The following is an 18,153-nucleotide window of genomic DNA, read 5'->3' as shown; positions in this document are numbered from 1 at the left end:
CAGAAAAGCATTCCAAGAAGAAAGTAAAATGGCTTTTAAAAAACAGTCTACATTTCGGGACTTCCCTGGTGGTCCAGCGGTTAAGACTCTGCGCTCCCACCGCAGGGGGCGCAGGTTTGATGAGATCCCGCATGCCACGTGGTGAGGCCAAAAAAAAAAAAAAAAAAGAGAGAGAGACAAGATATCAGATGTATACATGGTAGGTCACTACTAAATATTTGTTGAATGAATCAATCATATATTATTTAATCGCTAAGAAGCACTTGACATTGCTGTCTTTATGCCTCTTCCTTGAAACTTCCTCTTCTTTTGGTTTCTAAAACACTAACGACTCCCTCCTGGTTCTCCTTACAGATATCTGGCCACTCCTCAGGCTTCCTAACCAATGAGCTCTGTTTCCTCTGCAAAGCATATGAAAAAAAGAGGCTGGATGCTCACAGCGAGTAGGTTCCTCTGTGTAGTACATGCACACTTTTGCTCCTACTAGTTAAGCTGCACGATTATAAGAATTAATTGCGGGGCTTCCCTGGTGGCGCAGTGGTTGAGAGTCCGCCTGCCGATGCACAGGGGACACGGGTTCGTGCCCCCGTCCGGGAAGATCCCACATGCCGCAGAACAGCTGGGCCCGTGAGCCATGGTCACTGAGCCTGCGCGTCCGGAGCCTGTGCTCCGCAACGGGAGAGTCCACGACAGTGAGAGGCCCGCGTACCACCAAAAAAAAAAAAGAATTAATTGCTTTTAAAAAATGAACAGATTTTAGGGAATTCCCTGGTGGTCCAGTGGTTAGGGATCTGCGTTTTCACTGCTGAGGGCCTGGGTTCAATCCCTGGTTGGGGAACTAAACTAAGACCCCACAAGCCGTGCGGCAGGGTCAAAACCAAAACAAAACAACAAAAACTCCAAAAAACAGACTTGATTTTTCAGAGCAGCTTCAGGTTTACAGAAAAACTGAGCAACAAATAAAGGGAATTCCCATATACTCTCTTCGTGTCAGTTTCCACTGCTATTACCACTTAGCATTAGTGTGGTACATTTGTTAAACTGATGAATGAATATTGATACATTATTAACTCACGTCATAGTTTACATTAGGGTTCACTCTTTGTGTTGTAAATTCTATAGATTTCAACATATGTATAATTTCATGTACCCACGGTTACAGTATCATACAGAATAGTTTCACTGCTCTAAAAATCCTGTGTTCCACCTATTCATTCCTCTTTCTTCCTACCCCCAAATCCCAGGCAACCACTGGTCTTTTTACTGTCTCTTTATGGTTTTGTCTTTTCTGAATGTCATATACTTGGAATCATAAAGTATGCAGCCTCTCCAGACTGTGTTATTTCACTTAGCAATATGCATTTAAGGTTCCTCCAGGACTTTTCACGGCTTGAAAACTTTTTAATCGTTGAATAATATTCCATTGTCTGAATGTACCACAGTTTGTTTATCCATTCACCTACTGGAGGACATCTTGGTTGCTTCCAAGTTTTGGCAATTATGAATAAAGCTGCCATCAATATTCACGTGCAGGATTTGTGTAGATATAAGTTTTCTACTCATTTGGGTAAATACCAAGGAGTGTGATTGCTGGACTGTATGTTAAGAGTATGTTAAACTTAGTAAGAAACCACCAAACGGTCTTCCAAAATGGTTGTATCATTTTGCATTCCCATCAGCAATACATGAGAGTTCTACACCCTTGCTTACTTTTGGTGTTGTCAGTGTTCTGGATTTTTGCCTAATAGGTGTATAGTGATGTCTCATTGTTTTAGTTTGCATTTCCCTAATGATATATGATGTTGAGTGTCTTTTTATATGCTATATACCATCTATATATTTTCTTTGGTGATACGTCTGCTCAGATCTTTTGTTCATTTTTTAATTGGGTTGTTTCTTTACTTCTTATTGAACTTTAAGAGTTCTCTGTACATTCTGGATACAAGTCCTTTTCCAGATGTGTTTTGCAAATCTTTTCTTTCAGTCTGTGGCTTATCTTTGCATTCTCTCAGCAGTGTCTTTTGCAGACTAAATTTTCAATTTAGTGAAGCCCCACTTAACCATTTTCTCTTTCATCTAAGAGTAAATTACTTTTACTCACTGAGGCTCAGGCCATCTGGCTGTACCATCTACTACTAGTCCTCACTGCAGTTTTGTAACAAATTCATGGTCACTACTCCTTGTTCACTGCAAACACCAGCACCTCACTCGGAGTCTTCTTTCTATCTCCATGTTCTGCTGTCACTCTTGATTTCAATTTCATTGACAACCCATCTAATATCTGGACCCCTCAGTTCCTTGGCCTCATCTTCAGAGATAACCCTTACTCTATTACTAAAACCTCCCATCTTTCCAGCTCAAGTATTCTCAATATATCTGTTCTGTGGCTTCCCTGAGACTTTCAACCCATCAACAAGTCTTCTTTCTTCTTCTTTTTTTTTTGCGGAACGCAGGCCTCTCACTGTTGTGGCTTCTCCCGTTGCGGAGCACAGGCTCCGGACACGCAGGCCCGGTGGCCATGGCTCACGGGCCCAGCCGCTCCGCGGCACGTGGGATCCTCCTGGACCGGGTCACGACCCGCGTCCCCTGCATCGGTAGGCGGACTCTCAACCACTGCGCCACCAGGGAAGCCCCCTTTCTTCTTTTTAAAAACCCTTCTGTCTTTACTTCCTTCCTTATCTAGCTTAGCACATATAGGTCTTCATTTCTTCCACCCTACAGGTAATTTGCTGAGCTCTCTTGTCTCACTATCTTTTCATAGCACCCGCCTGGAAAGGCACTATCCTGTCGAAAACTGCCTGCCTGGTTTTTTTTCTATATCTGTACCTAGACAGCTGAGTACTGGGGGAGACAGGGGATCACATAATCAAGTAGCCTGCACTGCTATGAAATCATGGTGAACACCCTCAATGGGGCCTTTATCCTTGCCTGGAAATCTTCCTAATTACAATAGTCAACAAGCTCTCCTATCCTCCAAAAGACTATTTTCAGTCTTCTCCATGATTCTCAACTGTGTCCTCCTTTTTCACTCTCAGCATATGCCTCTGCCTTCAACTCAACTCCCTGTCACCAAATGTGAAAAAGGACTTGCATCTTCACCTGCACTATCCCCCATTATGATGGAAGATGAGCTCCTTCTTCTCCTATCTTAAACAGCCAGTTCCTACCTCTCCTGTGGATTCTAATAACTTCCTCCTTTTTCAGGTATTATGTACCACTGATTGTTGTCTTTTCTTTCTCTCTTTCTCTCTCATATCATATCTCTGTCCCCTCTCCGCTTGCTCACAGCTGTTGTAGTCTCTTCCATTTTAAAGAAAAAGCCCTTTTAGATTAAAGGAGAATAATCTGATAATTTCCACAGATGTAGAAAAAAATAAAAAGTTATTAAAATGCAAGACTCATGATAAAAACTCTTAGCAAAAATCAAACTTAAAGGTGAAACATCAACATTCTCATTACAGTCAGCAACTATTCAACACTGTACTAAAGATTCTAAGCAGTGCAATGAGACAAAGAAAAGAAAAGTGGTATAAGAACTGAAAAGAAAGAAGATTACACTTATTTGTAGAAAATATCGTATCTACACAGAAAGTCCAAGGAGAACGAATGGTTTAATAAGATGGCTGGATACAAGATCAATATACAAAAATCAAGTAGTAACCAATTTGAAAATGTAATAAAAAAAGATCCCATTCACATGTAACAAAAAGTATAAGATGCCTAGAAATGAATCTAATAAAAAAAATATACAATTCTTGTGCTCAAAATTATAAAACATTACTGAAAGACATAAAAGAAGACCTGAATAGATTAAAAGATATACCTGGGTTCATGGATAGAAAAAGTCAATGACGATTCTCCTTAATCTTTAAACTCAATATATTTCCAGGACTTCCCTGGTGGTGCAGTGGTTAAGAATCTGCCTGCCAATGCAGGGGACATGCGTTCGAGCCCTGGTCCGGGAAGATCCCACATGCCGCAGAGCAACTAAGCCTGTGTGCCACAACTACTGAGCCTGTGCTCTAGAGCCCACGAGTCACAATTACTGAGCCCGCGTGCTATAAGTACTGAAGCCCGCATGCCTAGAACCTGTGCTACGCAACAAGAGAAGCCATTGCAATGAGAAGCCTGCGCACCGCAACTAAGAGTAGCCCCTGCTCGCCACAACTAGAGAAAGCCTGTGCACAGCAACGAAGACCCAACGCAGCCAAAAATAAATGAATAAATAATAACTTAAAAAAAAAAACCCAAACAACTCAATATATTTCCAATCAAAATCCCAACTAGGATTTTCAGATAACTTGACTAGCAAAGAATTTCATTCATATGAAGAATAAAAGGGAAAGACGCATAAGACAATTCTGAAGAGGGCCAAGATAGGAAATTTTTCCTATATTCTAATAGATAGGATATTATTATGAAGCTTTTGTAATTAAAAGAGTGTGGTTTTAGTGTAGAACTAGACAGACTAATGGAACATAACAGAGAACTGAGAAACAGACCTTCACACATATGGAAATTTGATCACAAATCTTATAACATCATTCAAATGCAAAATCCCTATTAATTAAATGTAAAAGACACATTTTAAAAGCCTTCAGTATAAGAAAGTGATGGAAACTCTTTATGACCTTGAGGTAGAGATAGATTTCTTAAACAAAACATAAAAGCATAGACTATTAAAAAAAACCCAACATGTTATTACGCTAAAATTTTAAACTTTAATAGAAACACTATAAACAAATTAATAGAAGATAACTGAAACATGTATAATCAACAAATGATTAGTATCCAGAATACATAAAGAACTCCCAGTAATCAACTGGAAAAGGAAAAATGATCTTATACAAAAACGGGCGAGAAGGTAATTCAGAGGGGTAAAAGATAAACAAAAATAAATGGTGACTACTCCCATGAAAATATGCTTAATCTCATTAATTTAAATAAATAAAATCTCAATAAGACATTATCTCACACTCATCAAATTGGCAAGGAAGGACTGACAAGGATGTGAAGAAACAGGAACTTGAAAACACTGCTGATGGAGTATAGGTTGATAAAACCACTTAAGAGAGCCATTCGACAATATCTGGTAATGGTGAAAAAAGTACAACTCTATTTGTAGGTATATAGAGAAACTTAACACACAAGTAAATACATAAAGACCATTCACTGTAACAGTTTATACTAGTAAAAATAGAAACAACCTAATTGTCAACTCAATCAGAAAGTAATAGATCATAGTATATTCATAATACAGAATAATATATAGCACTTAAAATAAATGAACTAGAGTAACATGTATCAACATGGATAAATCTCAGAAACACAATGTTGAATTAAAAACAGCAAGTTGTGGGACTTCCCTGGCAGTCTAGTGGTAAAGACTTCGAGCTTCCACTGCAGGGGGTGCCGGTTCAATCCCTTGTTGGGGAACTAAGATCCTGCATGCCGTGTGGCGGAAAAAAAAAAATTAATAAAAAAAAAACCAAAACAGTAAGTTGTGAGATTATATTCAGAAGGATACTTTATTTAAAAGAACTGGATGGTAGGTGCACAAGTGTTTGTTATGCTATTTTCTATTGTTTTCTGTATGTTTGAAATATTTCATATCTCAAAAAAAAATTTAAGAAAAGAAAAATAGTTCCTTGTCAACCTCCAGTTCTGTTCACCTGGCTCTCCCCTGACTTTACCAAATTCCTGATATGAGTTTTCTCTGCTATTCTATTTTCCCTCTTCTAACTTACTCCTCTGACACTACAATCTTGATTCTGAGGCAACCACTAAACACAAATGCTGTCCCCAAGGTCACCAATGATGTCTATGTTCTAAGTCCTACAGATACATTTCTGTCCTATCTTGATATCTCAGTGACTTCTTACACTGCTACCAATTCCCCCAACCCTTCTAAGTGTGGTTCTCCTCTTGCCTCGCAGCCTGTTTCTTCTCAGTCTCTTTTACCGATACCTCTTCCTCTATGATCTCTTAACAATTTGTATTCCTTAGGGTTTGTCCTAGCACTTCCCTTCTCACTCTTCACTTACTCTAAGTGACTCATCTAATCTTTCTTGTTTATCTAATTTTGTTTTACCTATATTATAAAGACTCTCAAATCTTTATCACCAGGCTGGCCCTGCCTTCCAGATTAGTAAGCCAACTGTCACCTATACTACACTACTTGCTAACCCCAGTTCAGTGAATGCAAATAAACTCATTTTTCTCCTCTGACGCTAGTGCTAGGTTTTTTTTTTTATCATTTGCTCATTAAAAACAACAAAAATGCTGAATTAAAAAAAAAAAGCCTAGGAGCAACGAAGAACTGATAGTACAGCAGGCTAAAACTGACAAGAAAATGGATATCTATACAGATAGTTAAGTATAAAAGTACCTTTTGGCTGGCAGTACATTTCTCAATCTTGATAAATCTAAACTTTTTATTTTGACAGTCTCATGGGACAGAGGGAAAACAAACCAAAGCCAAGGGTATACACAAGGTAGGGAAGGAATCTAACAGAAAACTTTTCACCTAATAAAATGGGACCTCAAAAGGATATATCCTAAGGAAAAAAAAAAAAAAAAGGATATATCCTCAGGGTGCAAAAAATGCAAAGTTAACTAGTCCTCATAGGTTTTGTAGCATTACCTGAGTAGTCCAGGGAATATCAACCCTTCAATCTGGAATGAGGTGATCCCAGACAAACTGCACCCCCAGGGCTTGGCAGAAACAAGCACATTTTCTCTGCAAGAAATTACTTTCATCCTAGGATTCAAATTCCTATAAGTAATTCTGCTAAGTACGACACAAAACATAGTCAAAGAGAACCATGTACACAGAAAATGTTGTACCATGTGTCAGAACCAGCAGAGCAAAGTATCAGACCCACAAAGACTTAAAATACTGCGATTATCAGACAGAGATCGTGAAGTAATTGTTTCTTATATTCAAAGAAATAAAAGATAAGTTGAAAATACATGCAGAGAAAACGAAGTTACAAAAAAATTACCTAGCAAATTTGCCAAAGAAACAAGCAGAACTTCTAGAAAAGAAAAATTTAAAACTCAATGGACACATTCAAAAGCTGATCAAATACAGGTGAAGAGAGAATCGTTTAAACAGAAAACAGGTCAGAAGAAATAATCCAGAAGAAAGCCTGAAAGATAAAAAGAAAATGCAGACAAGAAAGTAAGATGATAAAGTGAGAATCTAATCATATGACAGAGAACTGAATCTGAGTTCAGAAAGATAGGAAAAAATGTGATGGAGCAGTATTTGAGGAGACACAGCTGAGATTTTCCAGAAATGATGTAAGATATCAACAGATTCTGGAAGTTTAACAAATATTAAACAGGATAAATAAAAAGAAATCCATATTCGACACACCATAATGGAAGAAAGAAAGAATATAAAGTATCCATCCTCCCTCAGGGAAGCCTCTCTCAACATCTAACAAAACAACAAAGAAAATGTATGTCCTCATTTCTCCCTTCAGTTGCATTCCTGAAAAGTTAACAAGTCCGTGAGAACAAAAGGAATCTTTCCAAATCAATCTCTTCATACTATACCTCCATCACTGTTCCCCTCCTCGGTAATAATGTCCAGTAGTCTCTCAAAAGCATTTTCAAAAGCAACAATTTTCTGGATTGCTCCATTGCTTCTTGTTAGTGCCTGTAGTAGTAAGACGCCCTTATGGAGAAGAAAGATAATGTTTAGTGGAATACAACTTTTACAAGACATTTAAAAATTACTTTAAAAACCACTGAGTTTTAGAAGTGGCAGGAATTTCACAAGTCCAACTCCTTCCCTTTATAGATAGGGCAAACAAGGACAGAGAAGGTGAGCAATTTACCTCCCTAAGCTATATAAATCTTGAAAGACAGATCCTTGACTGGAACCCACGTCTACCAATTCCTAATTCAGTTCTCTTTTCACCGTACAATATAAATATACAACAATTCTTGCATATTCATCAATTCATCAATCATTCATTACCTGGCTTTCACTGTGGTCTAAGAGAGTTGAACATGATTATATTTGCCTCAGTAATGCCTCGGTACATGCTTCACAATAGTAACAATAAAAAATTGTGAAATCAATAATATAAATCAATAAACATCACCACATTTTAGCAGGGAATGTTCAGATATTCTTGTAATTATCTGGCCCGGAAATTCCCAAAACTTGATTCTAAGTTGATAGAAAAAAAGAAGAATGAGAATTCATGCCTCATGAACACCATGTCTAGTATGAGACAATTCTCAGTAGTCTTTGCTTCTGATTTTTAGTTTTCTCAGCTCCTGTTGAGCTAGATTTAGGTTATATATTTTGCAACTTCTTTATTATTCAAGAAATAGTCACTGTTAACCATTTCTGCTTATTTCACTATCAAACAACAAGTATTTTATGAGCCCACAGGAGCCCAACAATACCATAATGGTCAAAGAGACAGAAAATATTTAATTTTCTTAGAGGAAGAGGAAGAGCAACTAAGTAGTTCAAAAGTTCCAAAGAGTCAAATAAGCCGTTAGCTGTCAGTACTGGGCAAATAAGTATTTACATAAGACAAAAAATACCTACAGCCTTACTGGGCTTTTCCTACTCATTTCCCTTACTGTCCAGTCTCAACATTAGATGAGAGAGAAAGCAAAAGTGGTTATTTTTACATGTCATATTCTCCTACTTAATGTTAACTTGAGTTTAACTGCTAACAAAGGGAGGAATAAATACAGTGGAAAGAACACTAAGGTTATGAGTTCGATACAGTGGGTTTTTTAAAGGTCTACTTACTAGCTGTGCAACTTGAAGCAAATTACATAAACTCTGTATGTAATTTATGTAATGTAAGTCTTAGTATACCCATGTGTAAAACAAGGATGGTATCTTTGTCATAGGGTTTTTATGAGGACTAAAGGAGATAAAATAACTCCTACAGAACCTAAGTTCTCAATACATACCAGTTTCTTTTCCCTGACTATTAAGAGACATATTCCTCTAATCAAACACATCCACTAAAATGTTACTAGAAATGAAAGTATACTCATTGGTCATTGAAAGTAAGTGGGCACCAATTCCTTACTTTAAAAACTGGTAATTAAAGGGATTTAGCTATTTATCCTCCCTTTCATCTATGAATTATAATTCAGGGTAATAAAATATACTGGTGGATGAAGTAAAGTTCTTTGAGGAAGATTACAGCCGAATAAATGTGAATGAATGACAGAATTATAGAAATCATCATTTTGAAACTCTTAACAAAATAAACGAATCAGGCAATGATCATTAATGAATGATCAGATGTAATGGATGAAGGGATCCATGGAGGGATCTGGCTGTCACCACCTGAATCAAACCCACCGATCACTACAAGTGAGACAGCCAGATATTACATTTCCTGATGTGCTGCAAAATTAAGTACACTGCATCATCTAGGAAATATCAAAGCAAAGAGGTGAACCAGAACTTAATCAAGCCCTTTAGAAAGTTAACAGACATTAACAATCAAATGTAATGAGAGAGTCTTGTCTGGAAACTGATTTGAAGAAACCAACTGTAAAAGACATTTATGAGACAACTGGGAAACTTGAGTGTAGAAATAGTTACCTTATTTAATGAGAGCTAAGACAAAGTTGTTATCTCATTAAATGTGATGGCATTGTAGTTATATAAGGAAATACACACACACACACACACACACACACACACACACACACACAACATGTATACTGAAGTATGTAATAGTGAAATTATACAGATTGTTTGATTCCTTTTAAATACTCTAGTCAAAAATAAAGGAGAGTGGTGAGGGGAAGGATGTATGAAGTAAGTACAATAAAATCTTGAAAATTAATGGGTTTAGGGGACGGGTTTATCTGTATTCTCTCTACTTTCATGTATGTTTACATTTCTCATAATGAAAAACTAAAAATTAAAGAATGGAATTACAGTCTATCATTTAGAAGTGAGCTGGTAGTTACTTCCTAGAGTCTTCTCAACCTTTCTTGCTAATTTTTAAGCCCTAAGTAACAAATAAATATGATAGTTCACTGTATCTATGATAAATGACCAACTAATTCTCTAAATCCAGATCAAATTCAATGTTTCAAATATAAAACAAACTGAGGCTAAAAATCTTTACCAACAGGCTCCCAGAGAGGTTAGTCAATATTAATAACTGTCATTGAATGCAATGAGAAATATTAAATAGAAGGAAATGAAAAGAGAATTTTAAAAGAAGGATAAAGAAAGAAAAAGATACAAAGGATGCAGGGGGGGGCGGAAGCAGTGTATTATTCTGGGCAGTAACAGAGTGCCACTAGTAACTGCCTCAGGTGCCAGTTAGTTTCCTCTGGTTGCTGGAGTCAACTGGGGTGTATTACACTGTGTTTTACTGCATAATGTTCGATAGTAAGTCTCCACAAAGAATTTAAATGAATCTGTGAAGCCAAAGGAAAGATGGCTGTAAAACTCCAAAATCTAAACATCACAGCAAAAATATAACTTAATCTCTAATCATAAAAGTAATCAAAGCCAACATAGAGAATCATTTTATCTGTCTCAAATAAAAACTGAGGAAAAAAGGTTAGGAAAAGAAAAAAAAGAGTAGAGAGTTAAAGGAAAGAGAAGAGCAGAACACCAAATTCAGATTTAAGATACATACTAATATTTTAGTCAAGAAAAGACACTCAAAATTCCTAATAGATAGGTACACAATTCTTAAAAGAATATTAAAGAATAAAAACGGTCCTTCTCATTAGTTATACTACTATATCATTTCACCACTTATATTACTGCATTGACGTATGTACTACAAAATTTTAAATGCAAAGCTAAAAAAAAAAACTGTCTAAGTGGATTAGAAGTCAAGAGCATTTCAGTTTTGTCTCTGCTTTGTCAGGAAACAGTTGTGAGACTAAAAGCAATCCAAATGGTATTTATTAGCACTTAAGATGAGAAAGGTACAGGGCTAGGTACCACAAACACAAAGATGAATAAGACATCACTAACAAAGAACAAGTCACTTGGTTTCTGTGAGTCTTGGGCTTCTCAGTGTAAATATGGAGACTGAATTAGCTTGATAAGATCCCCTAGCTCTAAATTTTAATTTTAAAGATTTTTCCAGGGGCTTCCCTGGTGGCGCAGTGGTCGAGAGTCCGCTTGCCGATGCAGGGGACACAGGTTTGTGCCCCGGTCCGGGAAGATCCCACATGCCGTGGAGCGGCTGGGCCCATGAGCCATGGCCACTGAGCCTGTGCGTCCAGAGCCTGTGCTCCGCAACGGGAGAGGCCACAACAGTGAGAGGCCCGTGTACGGCCAAAAAAAAAAAAAAAAAAAGATTTTTCCAATTGCTATCTAAAGTATTATGGTTTTGATCAAGTTGTAGATAACAACAGAAAAGAACGTTCAAGCAACAAAACAATATTCATCAATAGAAAATACTCAAATGTATATGCAAATATTAAATCAGAATGCAAAATTAACTCCAAAGCAAATCACGTTCTATAGTTAAATAGAGATTACAAGGAAAATCCTTTGAAATATGTATTCAATCAACTAAGGGTGATGGTTCCAAATGTTACACTTTGTTAAGTTTATGCAGTTCAATGTCTAGGGGTGTTTCCTCTGCTCTTTCTGGAGGTAGAATTTGGTGTCAGTACAACCTTTCAGAAAAGGATGGACGAAATCCTAAACTTGTGGAAGGCATAAATTTGAATAGCAAAGTCATTTGTCTAAGCCAAAATACTGAATAGGTTGGAAACAAAGAAAAAATGTGGCCTTGTATATAACTTCAAAAGGTCTAAACCATTACCCCAACTTTCCAAATCTAACTTCTATGACTCTGAATAAGGGTCAACAAAGATTTCATTTGCAAAACGAGAAAAAAAGCAGCATATTCTTAGACTTTTCTTCAAACTTGACTTACATCATTACGTATAACTTCCCTGGAATCCGCTAATAAGTCCATCAACCTTGAAACACCTAGAAACATATAACCATGTGAAAAACACTGGCAGATCAAAAACACAAATAGTGATTCAAATTATAAACAATTTATTAACACATCATTTCAGTCCCCCCCCGTAGGAATGATCCTCAATTTTACTTTGTTTGTTTTTGTTTTTTATGATCCTCACTTTTAAATCAAAATAATATAAGGAAGATGAGTCACTTACCCATAGGACTGACTAAAATAATTTGCTGCACTTGAGGCCCTAGTTGTTTTAAAAGAGAAGTAAGAAGTTTCACACCAGGCCAGCGGACGTGGAAATCAAACTCCTACAATATAGGAATTTAAAATATTTAACATTTGTAATTCACATTTTCAAGCAAAACTTTTCAACTAGTAGAATGGTACCAAAAACTATAAACAAACAAAAAAAGAGTTTGTCAAACTTTAAAAAATTAACTTAAGAAATAAAAAGCAATAAAAAGAAAAGAATTAATATAAATTTATCAAACTGATTACACTGTTGTTGACTAGATATAACAGTACTCTGTAAAAATGGAAATAAGAAGCAGACAGTATTCTAAGAGACTACATAGCTCTTAAAACACACATGTGAATCTCTTCTAATGATACAACAAATTTCGCTATCTTGAAAAGGTATATAGGGGCTTCCCTGGTGGTGCAGTGGTTAAGAATCCACCTGCCAATGTAGGGGACACAGGTTCAAGCCCTGGTCCAGGAAGATCCCACATGCCGCGGAACAACTAAGCCCGTGCGCCACAAGTACTGAGCCTGCGCTCCAGAGCCCATGAGCCAGAACTACGGAAGCCTGCGTGCCTAGAGCCCGTGCTCTGCAACAAGAAGCCTGTGCACTGCAACAAAGAGTAGCCCCCACTCACCACAACTAGGCTTCCGCGTGCAGCAACGAAGACCCAACGCACCAAAAATAAATAAATAAATTTATTTTTTAAAAAAAGGTATCTATATATGTTGCTTCCTCAATAACACCCAAAAGGGCAACAAAACAAGCTTATTAAGATGACAAAAATAGCAAGGTTCTTTACTTACCTCTAATAAAGATAACAGAAGAGTGACATTTTCTTGCTGCTTAATGAAAATTTCTGTAAACTGGCTTCCCAAATCCTCACTCTGTCTTGTGGAGTTTTCTTCTGTAATATTCAAAGATAAAGTATTTGAATATGATGCTTTGTTATTTTAAAGTATCCTTTTTGTTGAAAAAGCTAAGCAGAAATGATAATTTTCTTGGAACAGTGTGCCTGGAAGTGATACCACAATTATGCTTGAAAGACATATCCTTAAAATAAGTTTCACAGTCATTTAAATAAATTTTTATTCTTTAATTGTTTAAATATGATATTCAAAGAAAATATATTTAGATTTTCACATTTTCTCAAGGTTATTTTTCGGTTAAACTTCTAACTCGAGTACAAGGGAATTTATTGGGGTGATGGAAATATTCTAGCTCAAATGTGATAGTGGTTATACTACTGTATACATCTGCCCAACACACAGGACTATACAACCCCAAAGAATAGATTTTAATGTATGTAAATTATACCTCAAAAGCTCCTCCCCCACAAACATTACTGAACATATAGTCCTTGCTGACTCTGTTACTATGTTAAATAATTTAATTTTAAAATTAAACCAATCATCTACAGATTTTTCAGTATCTTTTTCAAGCAAATCAACATATATATCTTACAGTTATTCGGCAATAAAACCAGAATTTGCATTTAAGTTTTCACTTATTCTTTAAAAGATTTTATATTTGTCCTTAACACTTAAAAGTCTTTAAGCTGGGGCCTCCCTGGTGGTGCAGTGGTTGAGAGTCCGCCTGCCGATGCAGGGGACACGGGTTCGTGCCCCGGTCCGGGAGGATCCCACATGCCGCGGAGCGGCTAGGCCCATGAGCCACGGCCGCTGAGCCTGCGCATCTGGAGCCTGTGCTCCGCAATGGGAGAGGCCCCAACAGTGAGAGGCCCGCGTATGGCCAAAAAAAAAAAAAAAAAAAAAAAGTCTTTAAGCTATTTGTTGTTTCAATGTACTTTGTCAAAAAAATGTAAAGGATCACTAAAAACTGAAGCAACAACTGCCAAAGCAAATTATCATTTAAAATCTGCCTACTCTAATAAATGCGATTGAGAGATGGCAAATACACTACTCCCCATCCCCTTACCCATTCCAGACATAGCTAAGCCTTTTCCACATATTGCTCCAGGCAGTGACTATAAACCAAAGGAGTTGGCAGTTAAGATCAAACATATTTATTATCTCTCAAATAGTTCTTTTTTAAATGTGAGATTTTAATATTAATATACTTTAGAAATGGAAAAAACCCAGCAGATGACAAGAATAGCAAGACAATCTGACAGTGACAGTGATAATCTCATCTAATTATTTGTAGAGAAAAGAGGAAAAAAGAAGAGACCAAAAGTAGAAAAGAAATATTTTAATATTCTGGGTTATTAATAAAACCTAATTTCTCACATATTGATTAATATGCTAGGTTTATCCTTCGGAAACCGTAAGAAATATTTCTTTTATCATCTCTTGCATCAGTAAAAGAATTCAGTTTCTGAACCTTAAAACTACATTACTTAAACAAAAAATACTTTACTTTTAAAAGGACTAGTCTGGCTGTGCTAAGATGTCAGGGAAAGAGGGAAATAATAAGGAGAGCGATTAGGAGGCAATAATCAAGGTAAGTGGTGAAAGTGACTTAGACACTGGTTACAATTCTTTTGAAAATAGAAGGAACAAGATTTGTTGGCATATTCCTTACAGGGGTATGAGAAGGGGGGAAAAGGAAAGGTGGTTCTAAGGTTTCAGCCTAAAGAAGTGGAAGGATGGCCCTGCCACTTACTGAGATTGGAAACACTGGAAGAAGCAAGTTGAGAGCATAGATAGAATCATATGTTTAGTTTTGGATGTGTTAAGTTTGAGACATAAAAATTTGAGTGGAGATATCAATCAAGTAAGCAGTTGGATAAACACAAGCACAGCTGTCAGTGGATAAGTTTGGGTTGGACATATACATTAGAATGATAAACATAAAAATGATATTTAAAGTCACAAGATTGGATGATACAGGGCATCTACAAAAAACATAGCTAACATCAAACTTAATGGTAAAAGATTGAATGCTTTCCACTTAAGATGAGGGAAGAGGCAAGAATATCTACTTTCACCAATTCTAATCAACATTGTACTGGAGATCTTAGTGCCATAGGGTAGGAAAAAGAATAAAAGGCATACAGACTGGAACGGAAGAAGTAAAACTGTATTTACAGATGACATGCTTGTCTATGTAGAAAATCCTATGGAATCTACATATAACTTACTAGAGAGTGAATTTTGCAAAGTTAAGTGGAATAAAAGGTCAATATACAAAATTAATTGCATTTCTATATACTGGTGATGAAAAATTAGAAATTCAAATTTAAAAAACAGCACCAATTAAAACAGCATCAAAAAGCATTAAAGACTTAGGGATAAATCTGATAAAAGATGTATAAGACCTATTTACTTTGAAAACTCCAAAATGGTGCTGAGAGAAATTAAAGAAGACTTAAATAATATATATACTGTGTTCTTGTATTAGAAGGCACAGTATTGTTAAAATGTCAGTTTGCCCCAAATCAATCTGTAGATTTAACAGAATCCCAATCAAAATCTCAGTTTTTTCTGTAGAAATTGACAAATTGATTCTAAAATTGATATGGGAGCGTAAAGGACCAAAAAGAGCCAAAATAATTTTGAAAAAGAACAAAGTTGGAGGACTTACACTACATAATTTCAAGATATAAAGGTGGGGTAACCAACACATGTCACGTAGGCAAAACGACAGACATAGAGACCAACAGAATAGGAAGTCCAGAAATACACCCATTGGCTCACAGACCTAATCATGAGAGTTAAAACTATGAAACTTTTAAAAGAAAACACAGGAGAAAATCTTAGTGATTTTAGGTTTGGTGAAGGTTTCATAAGTAGGAAACAAAAGGTCCAAATTATATAAGAAAAAAATTGATAAACTGGAGTTAATCAAACTTAAAAATTTTGCTCTTCAAAAGACAATGTTAGGAAAATAAAAAGGCAAGTCACAGACTGGGAGAAAGTATTTGTGAAATATACATCACAAGGACTTATATCTAGAATATATACAGAACTCTTACAACTCAAGTATAAGAAGATAATCCAGTAAAAAATGAACAAAAGATTTGAATAAACACTTCACCAAAGAATGAAAAGGTATATGGATGGCAAATAATCACATCAAAAATTGTTCAATATAGGGCTTCCCTGGTGGCGCAGGGGTTGGGAGTCCGCCTGCCGATGCAGGGGACGCGGGTTCGTGCCCCGGTCCGGGAAGATCCCACATGCCGCGGAGCAGCTGGGCCCGTGAACCATGGCCACTGAGCCTGCGCGGCGGAGCTTGTGCTCCGCAACGGGAGAGGCCACAACAGTGAGAGGCCCGCGTACCGCAAAAAAAAAAAAAAGTTCAATATAATCATTCATTATGAAAATACAAATTAAAACTACCGTGAGATACTATTTCACACCTACTAGAACACCTAAAATTTAAAAAGACAGACCATATCAAGTATTGGAGAGGATGTGGAGGAATTAGAATTCTCATACACCACCAGTGGGAATGTAAAATGGTACAACTACTTTGAAAAACAGTTTGGCAGTTTCTTATAAAGTTAAATATACACCTACTATCACTTAGCCATTCTATTCCTAGGTATTTACTCAAGAGAAATGAAAATACATGTCCACAAAAAGACTTGTACATAGTACGAAGCTTCAAATGTAACAGCTAAAAACTTGGAAACAAGCCAAATGCCCACCAACAGGGGAATGGATTAACAAATTGTTATATACTCACGCAACAAAATATCAATACTACTCAGCAATAAAAAGGACTAACCTATTAATATACACCATGAATGAAACTCAGAATAATTATGCTGGGTGAAAGAAGCCAGACCAAGAAAACCAAAAAGAGAGTATATACTGTATGATCTCATTTACATAAAATTCTAGAAAAATGCAAAGTAATCTACAGTAATCACAGATCTATGATTGATGGGGCTAGAAGGAGGAGGAATGGATTACAAACAAGCACAAGGAAACTTGGATATGTTCATTATTTTGGTGGCGGTGGTGATGGTTTCATGGGTTTATACATGTCAAAACTCATGAAATTGTACATCTGCACATTTATTATATTTCAATTATAATTCAATAAAGCTGTGTGTGGAGAAAAGAAATCCAATTGGAGATATCAAGTAAGTATTTGAATATACAATTATGGACATCAGTGGAGAGGTCTGGGTTGGACACATATATTTGAGAGGCAAGCATACAGACTATATTTGAAGTCACAAGCCTAGATGAGGTCACCAAAGGAAAGAATAGAGAAGGAAAGAAATCCGTGCCCTGGAATGTTCCAATGTTAAGAGGCTGGGGAGACGAAAGAAAGCAGCAAAGGAGACAAAGAAAAAGTAGCGCCATGAGACAGAAAGAAAATCAGGGGACAGTGGAGACTGAGAAATGAGTGAAAAAGTGTTTCAAAGAGAAAGGAGCAATTAACTGTCAAGTACTATCTCTGAACTTAACATGAAAGAGAAATGAGAAATTGCTAAAAGACAAATTGCTAACACAGGCAAAAGTAATTTGTTTATGAACAGAATGGCTAGGGTATGGAGTAGTCAAATACTTTCTTGAGAGGCAATACAGTAAAAAGGAAGAAGCTCACAAAGGTTTTTGAGTCAGACCAATTAAGCCAATATTCATCCATTTAGTCACATTACTTTGGGCAAATAGCCCAGATATATCAAGCTTCAGTTTCCTTAATTGTAAAATGGGAACAATTTTCTTTTACACAGGGTTTTCTTTGAGGATTCAAAATAAGTATTGATAAATCATGTAGCACAGTACTTGGTGAATAATAAGTGCTCAACTAACAACAGCAACATCATCATCTCTAAAGCAGGATTTCTCAACCTCGGCACTATTGGCGATGACATTGTTGTGAGAGACTCCCTATGCATTTTAGGATGTTTAGCAGCATCCCTGGCCTTTACCCACAAGATACCAGTTGCACTCCCTTACGTATCCTCAAGTTGTGACAACCAAAAATATTTCCAGACGTTAACAAATGTCCTTTAGGTGGCAGGAG

The 18,153-nt window shown here is 36.6% G+C and overlaps 1 protein-coding gene across 2 annotated transcripts in view; it reads right to left on the bottom strand.

Annotated features, from left to right (window-relative positions):
- USO1 (USO1 vesicle transport factor) overlaps positions 1 to 18,153 on the bottom strand; it is a 92,011-nt gene that overhangs the window by 31,778 nt on the left and 42,080 nt on the right. For both annotated transcript variants that reach the window (XM_019932734.3, XM_019932735.3), the window contains exons 5-8: positions 13,011 to 13,111; positions 12,169 to 12,271; positions 11,919 to 11,974; positions 7,564 to 7,684 (exon numbers count right to left, since the gene is read on the bottom strand). In XM_019932734.3, coding sequence (XP_019788293.1) covers positions 7,564 to 7,684; positions 11,919 to 11,974; positions 12,169 to 12,271; positions 13,011 to 13,111 — 381 coding nt within the window. The remainder of the gene's footprint in view (positions 1 to 7,563; positions 7,685 to 11,918; positions 11,975 to 12,168; positions 12,272 to 13,010; positions 13,112 to 18,153) is intronic.

Source organism: Tursiops truncatus, chromosome 5 (genome assembly GCF_011762595.2).
Source record: "Tursiops truncatus isolate mTurTru1 chromosome 5, mTurTru1.mat.Y, whole genome shotgun sequence".
In the NCBI taxonomy this organism is placed as follows: Eukaryota; Metazoa; Chordata; class Mammalia; order Artiodactyla; family Delphinidae; genus Tursiops; species Tursiops truncatus.
Note: the sequence above shows the minus strand (reverse complement) of the source record. Positions and strands in the feature narration are given on the sequence as shown.